Raw genomic sequence first — 9,808 nt, 5'->3', positions numbered from 1 at the left:
AAATCCATGGATTGTCCAGCAAGTCTTACCCTGTCCTTCACTATGAGACACTTTGCAGGGGGAGGAGACAGACAATGGAAACAGAGTTAGTCAGGATTTATACGGAGAGAGTAACCGCTGAGGAGACAACAGTTCCAGGTGTCTCCACCCTGGATGGTACAGTAAAGGCTCAGAGAAATAACCAAACTATATGAACTTTCAGAGACTCCCTTTGTTCAGTTAAGTCAGTAATCCACAAGTGGATTTGTGCAAATACTGGCTACGTTCCAACCCAATAGCTTGCTCTCTTGCATCTGATACTGCTGTTTTCTTGTTTTTTAAATGACAGATGACACCAATGTGTAAGAAACTGAACTTATTTGGTTTTGCATCATATTTCCAGGATAGAAATCAGCTCCAGATCTAAACGCAGCCAGCATTTCCTTCCTTTACCTTCGAGTAGTACAGACGTCACGTTCACAGCACATAGAGAAAGCAGAAAAAAACAAAAGAAAAAAGGATGCTAACCACTTTGTCCTCCTTTGTGGCATGCAGTCCAGGTAGCAGGGAGAATCAAGAAAAGTGAGGAAGGGGTGGGTCGGAGTAGGAAAGGAGAGAAATAAATGATAAAATGAACGGAGAAGTAGAGGAGGTGAAGTTGGGACGTGGAAGAGCGGACAGATTGTGAGAAGAGAAGGGCAAATGCATGAGGAGAAAAAGGAGAAAGAGGATGTGGTGCAAACATCTGTTAGTTACATTCTGCAGAGTTATTTCACATACTTCATAATCAGAGTCTGAGGGCAGCGGAGACAACAGCACGCACATGTATGTGATTGCTGACACGTTAGGCTGCGGCGGCATGCAACGTGCTTGCTCGTGACCTGCGACAGGATCAGGATGTGCCATGCCTCCTACACTAAAAGCAACACAGAGAACTGTTTTGGTTTTTTGGACACGTCTTCCCTTTTAACCCATTTTCTGGATTTATGCACTGCAAACAATCTCAGGTCCTTTAAATCCAAAATATTTTGCTCATTAAACTAATAGAGTTAGCGCCCAGCGTCATGTAGAGGCTATAAGCTTTGTGGTTTGTGTGTCGCTGTGATGCCTTCTGCAGGGCACAGGGCAGCACTACACAGCTCTTTCAATCAGAATTAATTAATTATTACACTAAGCTGCTTATGAACAAGTAAACGTTTGTTTCCTGATAATTTCTCCCTAATTATTTTGTTTTTATAGTTTTGCAGAGCCCCTGTATGGCTGAGAATGGATCCTTGTCCTTTTGTCAAAAGAGTCTCTAGCTTTGAGGCTGTGAAATTATGTCCAGGAAAGTGCAACATACTGATGTCGTGTACAGCGTGATATTTTACCCAGACAGTTTTTGTAGTACAGTTTTAAAATTATCCCCCAGAAAACAGGTTTTTGATATTTACTTCATGTTGACTTTAAAATGGTTTATGGAGTATTTTTACGGCAATGTTCTAAAATTACATTTAGTACTCGTCTTTGTACTGTGGTATTTTTTTAATGACAAAAAGCCGGTTTCTAGCCAGCTCACTTTTAAAGTGTATGTAGTGCATTCATTAAAATGCACGTGATGAAGTGCATACAGTATATTTATAGAGCACTAAATGTAATTTTGAGGTACAAACTTCTGCCTGGAGGAAAATAAAGTGTTCTGCTCATGTGGAGTAAATGAGCAGTCTGTAGGCAGGAGAAAATTTTATGTGATGCAACAAATCTCACACTTTCCTAATGCTGTTATTTTGCATGACTGGACAAACGGGCCGGGACAGAGGCAAGCACTGCCGAGACCATGAGAGCGTCACTTCTGACACATCACTCCCACATAACACACACACACACACACGCTCGCTAATGCACATACACAAATAGAGAGAAGAAGTGGAGCACGACTTGCATGTTGCGTATTCCTTGTAAGGACTTATTAATGAAATTGTCTTGTGAATGCAGAAACTTTTAGTTTAAAATAAATAGAAAACAAATCTTAGAAAGAATCTTGAAAAATGGCGTATCAGCTTTAGGAGAGACGGACCAGAAAAATAAAGGGGAAAAATTATGTTCTAAAAATATCTATTAATGAACTGTAAATGAGCAGATTTTGTGTTTGATGTCTTCTAACCCCAGTTAATTAGGCAGGTTTATAGATTAATTGATTCATTATGTAAAAGTAGCACAAATACAGAAACAAACAAATGAACAAAAATCTCCAGCAAGAAGATCAAAGCAGTAAAGACATGAAGTTACATCTAAAATAATATTTAAAAGATTTTGCACCTTGAAATTTCACTTGTAAAATTTCTATTAAATTAAATGTATAACCATGAAGTTCTTCGAGAAGACCACATTGTCTGGTTTTATATGAAGTCCAAATAAGTTCGTATTTGTTGTATTTATAAATGATACTAGCCTCCTCTCTTTACTTCCGTGAAGCAGTGTGCCTGCTGTTAGAGTAATATTAATGGCTGTACCAGCAGGGATACTATCTTTAGCCCCTTTTTTGACTGGCCTTTTGAGTTCTACATACGTGTGGTGCCAGTGGGAGTCCAGGCCCAGCTGGGATGGGCGGATACTGAACAGATTGGGAACCAGCAGGCCAAGGGTGGAGGGCTCATGGTCAGGTAAGATAACCAGAAGGTGGGCCTCTCTCTTGGGTTGGAGGAGAGCCCAGAGAAAGCTTGGATGGAAGAGGGGCCGGGTCTTAAAATAGCACAAACATGCTTAGTTTATGGCTGGAAGGCACACTGATTCAACATGAATCCCATGAATGGAGATAACGTGGTGATACAGTCTGTGTCTTTAATTATAATAAGCTGCTTTTTAGCTTGTAGCCCAGGCTTGGTGCAGGTCAGTGCATTTAGTGCATTGCTGGCTTTAGTTTGGCATTTTATTTCTTTTTTAGACAAACGATATTACCCAGACAAGCTGTTTATCAGTTGACTCTTCACGTGGCACCACCAGAACCAGGGCACAAAGATATATATATATCTTTATATCTTTGGTACTGACATGCACGACTACACAGACTAAATTTTATCTTAAAAATTTATACTTTAGCCTAGAATTTAGTGTGATTGTGCCCAACATTTTGCTTTACTGTTGGTTTCACTCAATACTTGCAAACCTAATATTCCCATCGGCTCCTGTTTTGGAAGATTGGCTTGGCACGAGACATAGGTGCCAAGCCATTCTTCCAATACACTTTGTTCTCACCAAAGTGTGACAAGGAAACAAAAAAAGCAGACGTGACAAACACACAGAAGCAGAAGGAGCGATTGTGTATCGTATACAGCAGGAATGAGGTGAGTACGAGAGGACGAAGGAAAACATTCAGAGGCTTCTCACATTATTGGAGCGCAGAGAGACCCGCCCTCCACAGCGAGCGCAGAATTTGATCTGGCAGTAGGAGCAGAGGTGGCCGCAGCCATCTGCAAACTTAGTCTTGCGGCAGATGCCGCAGGTGGGCGCGTCGTCCTTCTGCTGGGTCTGCTGGCGCCGCGTCTCGGCCCCGATGCGACGCACTTCCTGTTTGTAGCTCTCAAACTGCTTGTGCAGTGTTCTGAAAGGAGAGAAGACAGAAGTGGAAGATTGCCCATTAGTGGTACATCATGAACTTTAGTTTGTTAAACTTCTTAACTCACCAGCTCTCTTCACAGAGATCTCGATGTCTAATTATCCATACACCAAACCAGAAGATGTTGAAGGATGTCTGAATAACTGAATAATTCTTAGAATAAATAAATCGTTCAGAAAAAGAAAGTGATGTTTCAGTTAAAGGAAAATAAGTGGCAATTAGAGCTCCACTTGAAAGGTCCCTTTAAGAAAAAAAAATATCATACACCCAATTAAGTGAAACTTCAGCTCAGTTTTGCGCTCTGTGGCTCACAGACTTCCTCCCTCCCTGCTTCCCAGGATGCCAGTGATGGAAATAACCCGAGTGTGAATTGCAAATCAGGCCATGTGAAAACACCCACAATGTTGTCTCCACAGAAGTGTCAAAGGAATACTGAATTAGCATAGCATGGCTCGCATATATGGGACCCAGACAGGGACTTTAATTACCTCGCTTAGTAAGAGATTTAAGACAGGAAGGAGATGGCTTCATTCACACATTTGCAGCCAATTTGTGTAACCAAACAAACTTTATTCAGGGCTCTCGCAACACACCGACGTTTTAGCTGAGCTATTTGTCAAAAACTGTGAAATTCACACTTCTGCACACTTGACAAAGTTGAAAATGACAAATGAATGAAACCCACAAATAAAGCGGGATAAGTGGAAAACCTGCTGGTCATCAGGGCGCTGAGCGCTCCACACTGATTTGTGTTTTCCACACAGGCATTACTTGGACAGCCCACTCAGCCACAACTTTAAGAGAAAAACATCAATAATTTCAATAATCTGACAGTTTAGTCCATGCTAACCAGCAAGCCCCGCCCCTGCTCATCTTCTGTTTTCCCATTGGCTGGGTCACAGGGCAAACTGCTGTTGTGGTGGTTTCGATATCATTCAGCTGGGTCTCCAGACAGCTTCTTATCCTGTGGTACAAAACTTCAACTGTAACCAAAGTATGTGTGGGAAACAGTGCTGAGGTAACAGAGCTGTGAGCTTAGAAACAGCACCCATCACAAGCACCCAGATCTCGAGGTAACTTAATAATAAATACATTTAAAAGACCTTCAAATACACTTAGTGTAGACTGGTTACCTGGGTCTATTGTAAGCAGACATCGCTTTCTGTATGTCAGCTGCTGGGCAGGAAACGGGTTGAAAACATAACACCTGATCTGTTGTCAACAGCTTTTCATGGTACAAATAATCAAAGAGATAACTATCCTCCAGCATGACCCAATCAAAGTCCAAGAATGTTGCTGTGCCTCAACACGATTCTTCTTTCTCTAAAAAGGTCTGTGTCAGTCTTAAGTAAAAGGCACTATATCCGGATGAAATGGTAAACAATTTCAGAAAAATTTCTAGTCGTCCTCAAATAAAGAAAAACAGAATGTTGAATAGAAACTGTCAAAGCCGCGGCCGTGATTTTCTTCACTGAAGACTTTCTGCTTGTCTGTGGCTCACAGTGCTGCTGCAGCAGACTGCCACCATGCACAGTTGGAGCGGGGAGGAGTCCGGCGGTCTGGGACACATCTCGGCCAATCAGCTCACACGAGAAATGGCTGAAACAGGCACAGGAGGGCTGAATGAAATCTGCTTTTATTCATTAATGTTGAGGTTAGATGACAAATCAATTGGTTAAATTATTCGTTAGATAATCATTTAGGTATGTTATGTTTAATCTGAAATTATAAATCCTATAAAAGAATATAAAATTAGCCTCTAAGTTAAGGGCTCAGCTCTTAATAAGTTACTTTATTTTCTCAGAGTGCATGATGACAATGATCCTGAGCTCTTAATCCATCACCATTATTGGCTGTGTGTGACTGAGGAAAACAGGATGAAGCCTTGAAGGTTCAATAGATAATGAGAGGAGGACGGATACAAACATCACATGCTTCCAATAGAAAGTGTCTGCGCATGTCTGCAAAAATACTCATATGCTCATGTATTTTACTTAAAAATGCTTCAATTTAAGCTTTAATTTATGGTTGAATGGACATTTTCCAAAATTAAACCCTAAGCTGTATTTCAGATGAAAAACCAACATGACGATTCCACGGCAGCAACGTCATAAACATGACCCCTGACCCCAAGAAGCTATCCATCCTGCCGACGTGAGTCCAGGGGCTGAGCAAAGCATGGGCGCAATGGGAACAGCTGTCAGAAACAGAGGGTACGCAGCAGGTTGTCATGGTAACGCAGCAGCATCAAGCGCTGGGTGTCAGCGGGTGTCGGTGCACCAGCTGTTCTGTTCTTAGAGATACAGTTTCATCAGCCTTTTTCTATCGTTTCCACACATTCAGCAGACGTGCACCGTTAAAGATGCACGACGCGGCTCATGATATATAAATAAATCTGTGCTCTCAGCCTAAATCATGAGCTCAGCTGAGGAGGCTCTCGTCCCCCTTGTCTCCAAGTTTATCCACATCAGTGACCGTTTTCTGATTGCACGTGCTACTATTAGCTAACAAACTGCAACTATTGTGGATTTTAATCTGAATTAATGAATGGGGACCTACTCTGCTCAGCTCCATATATTTACCTTTAGACTCTATTAAAGTAGCTTTGCATGATTTATATAGGAAATAATCTTTATGTATTTTATATTCGGGCTTGGTTTATCTGGTTGAACAAGCTGTTGAAGTTCCCCTTCATTTCAATCCAGATGTTTTCTGATTGGCTGCCTCTTACAAACAGAAGGTTTGAGCAGAAGGTGGGTGGCGCTTCTTTGTGCCTGAGATGACTATGTTAGGGACATCCCATCTCTGTGACCTCCCGCGGTAAAACACATTCCAGCCATGTATTCCAGCCCTAACCTTAACCAGCACTTTAATGACATGAAATAGTGTTTTCCAAAGCAATTTGAGGAAAATGAACAAACATGTGTGGATTGATTCCAAATGGTTCTCATGTTCCCTCATTTTTCCGATCTGGTCATTTAGGAACGTGCTGGGTGCCCGGAAGCGTAACATGTTGACGATTTGTCACCTAGCTTAAAATATTACACCTCGGGAGTGAGAACGTGCTGCCTGGGGTCAAGGTCGGATCCATCTCTTTGTCTCAATAAACAAAAACAGCCACACTGGATGATGCTGAAAACTCTCGGCTTGGAACTACGCTAACCAATGGGTGACATCATAGTGACATCTTTTATATACAGTCTGTGTTCGTGAGTGTGTGTTGCCAGATCCATCTCCCCTGACTCACACACTTTCCACCAATGCATAAGCTTAACCTTGACTTAGCTTCAGATACATGAGTCACCCTAACCACACCGATAAAAACATAATCACTACCGAAAGACACAGGAAGAGACGTCCTCTCAGGTGAGGACATGCTCTTTGTGTTCACTCTGCTGTGTGTTCATTGATTACATGCCTGTGCCTGCTGCGTCCCCGGGGGTCAGCCACCATGGCTGGGAACACAGGTTGTGAAGGAGAACCAAAGTATTTCAGAGGAGCTTTCAGAGTCACTTTTCCACTGGTAACAAAAATGATTTGTAATATTTGGATTCTTCCTAAATTTCTCTGCTGCACCAACTTTAACAGCTGCTGAATGTAGGACATCATTGCACACTTAACTTCAGTTACCCAAACTCTCTTTCAATAACCAATATATTAATAAAGATCACACACTGTTGTTCTGGGATATCAGACTTTTTTTTGTGAGAAAACGATGATAAATTTGAGCTTTGATTGTTGGTCTTGACTCACGGTAAGTGTGGCTATCTTAACTTAGCTTACCTTTGGTCCGCACAACACTTACCATTGCAGTAGGTGAGTCCAGCTTTGGCCCAAATGACCATCAACCAGAAGAGAACCAGTCTCAATACCACTTCTTTTTGGCTTCTTTTTAGCTTTGTTTTTGACTCCGTGTGTTCTGCTGCTGTTTCAGAAAGGTTAGATATTAAGTCATGTGGTTATCACTAGAACTACACGATTATAGGGTTAACTTTGATCTTAGCTGTTAAGAGAAATGCTACTGAGACCAAAGCAGAGGTAAAAGGGAGAGCGAATATTAAAAATACAAGACTGCTTGGACACAAGCACAGTGCGGCTCGATGAAGGACATACGTTTTCACCTAATAAGACAAATCATGGCTACTAAGAAAAAAGCTCCATGACTCAATAAGAACTCTTCAACAGTACCAACTGCTGGTCACATTTCTTAGCATTTAACAAATAATGTTGCAACACCACCTCAGAAAAATTACAGGAGCTCTCGAAATCATCGCTCGAGAAAAATCCGTCAGAAGGAATAAAGAGAGCAATGGTCACCTTCTGCAAAACCATCCCCTTGTTTTGGGGGTGTCTCAATGTTGCCTGTTTGGTGCACCTGTTGTCGCTTTCATTTGCAACAAAAGCAGGGTGCAATTGATTCACACATTGATACATCATGGCTTGACAGGCCGATATCCCTAAAGACCAACAGATACTGTGTATTGTATACACTACATTTTTAAGCAGTGTATAAGTTATATTCATTTCAACCCATTCATCTCCAAAAAGGGTGAAACTCTCCATGAATGTCCCAGCTGTAACCGAAGCCTGAAAAACCACAGTTGTAACAGGCCAGGTGTCAGTAGTACTAAGAACTGCAGCTATGCATCACCTCCAATGGGATGTGAAAGGGAAGTGACAAACAAGCAACTAAAAACTGTTAACAATGATAAAGAAAGTTAGTCTTTCTCACAGGATACTTTTGTCTGATAACCATACAAGGCCAGGCAACATTCTTATCAGTGGTCACCGTAAAACACAACTAAAACCATCTGCTAAAAACATTCAAAATAAGAGTTTAGCTATACCTTTGCCTGCAAAATTGATAGGTTTACCACCTGAAGTAGCTCTGGGTCTCAACACATGTCAAAGACAAAGGACAAGCATCTCTAAATGATCACCTTCAGAAAAATCCTTCACCATGACTCAATCTCCTGAAGAGAACTGGTACATGCTTCACAACTCCTCCACCAATCAGAATGCATAAAGAAACCTGTCATGTGAGACACTGTAGGTTAATCTGGAAGCGCCATTCAACATCCATCAAAAGCTAAATGTGGAACTTCTCCTCTCAGCAAACTTTATGGGATTTCTAGAAGCAGTAGCTAGCCAGACGGTTGCAGACTCCCCGTGAAAATAAGAGAACTTTTGAAGCCTAAGAGTCATCAAGGCCTTTTAGGCAACCTCTCACAATCTAATCACGCACACAGTCATTCTATTAGAATCACAGAAATCCTACTAGACACCGCCAAAAGCAATGAAATGGAAGTGAGGCCTCCCACTGATAATTGGACTGATGCTCTCGGAAGTGAGAAGCTGTATACCTCTGGAACAGATCACTTAAAGAATAAGATCAATTTCTTATATAAAACATGGGAAATCTTTTTTAACTACATGGAGAATCTCCCATCTCACATGTCTCAGTGTCTGCCAGCAGGGTCTCTCTAACTCCACAACACTAAGACTATAAATAGGATCACTTTCATAGCTGCCCTATTTATAGCCACTCAGTGCAGAGAGACAATGCGTCTGATCAGGACCAAAGTTTTACGAGATGACATTGCCTTCATACGGTGATGAAATTATTACATTATGGAAAAAAGTCACCTTTACATGCTGGTAGCATGTGGCCGTGGCAGACAGTGACCACAGGGGCCACAGTGGTGTGAACCAGCTGATCTGTGGCTGCCTCGTCTCCCTCGGTGATCACCGGGGGGCCGGCAGGGACAGAGAGCCAGATGCGGGTTAGCCGTGGCCTTGTCAAAACACGTGTGTGCAAATGAGCACACATGCACAAATATAAACAATGACACAGACAGAAACCCCACGTATACACATGCACGGGTTAGCCTTCGCCTCAGGCCTCGCATAAACTATTCAGCAAGTCCAAGAACTCCCTCCCTCCTCTTCCTCCTCCTCCTCTTGTTCCCTCTGCATCTCTCCCTCCTCTGTCTCTGCTCTCCTCACCAGTCACTGGTGTTGAGTTGTTAATTAGCGCCGCTATGAATACATGGCCCAAGGATGGGGAGGGGAAAGCTCTGTTTTGTGCGTATGTGTCTGTTGGCGTGTGTTTGTGTGTGTAGGGCAGTTCTATTTCTGTCCCATCAGCTGATTTCCAGTGACGCCTTGCAGAAGACTCTCTGCAGGAGGACGTTCAAGAAACTGGAAAGAAGGCCGTGTGTGCTTCAACTCTCA

General features: G+C 42.3%; 1 protein-coding gene across 21 annotated transcripts in view; it reads right to left on the bottom strand.

Moving 5' to 3' along the window:
• The window catches only part of rims1b (regulating synaptic membrane exocytosis 1b), an 84,305-nt gene that overhangs the window by 57,583 nt on the left and 16,914 nt on the right, over positions 1–9,808 (bottom strand). For 20 of the 21 annotated variants that reach the window (XM_085278068.1, XM_085278081.1, XM_085278078.1 and 17 more), the window contains exons 2-3: positions 3,346–3,559; positions 30–50 (exon numbers count right to left, since the gene is read on the bottom strand). In XM_085278068.1, the coding sequence (XP_085134194.1) occupies positions 30–50; positions 3,346–3,559 (235 nt within the window). The remainder of the gene's footprint in view (positions 1–29; positions 51–3,345; positions 3,560–9,808) is intronic. The other variant, XM_085278071.1, reaches the window with a different exon arrangement.

The sequence above is a fragment of the Mchenga conophoros genome, linkage group LG6 (genome assembly GCF_057382185.1).
Source record: "Mchenga conophoros isolate Kocher_MC1m ecotype Shallow Benthic linkage group LG6, M_conophoros_male_GT1.1, whole genome shotgun sequence".
NCBI lineage: Eukaryota > Metazoa > Chordata > Actinopteri > Cichliformes > Cichlidae > Mchenga > Mchenga conophoros.
This window is presented reverse-complemented; position numbering and strand designations above follow the sequence as displayed.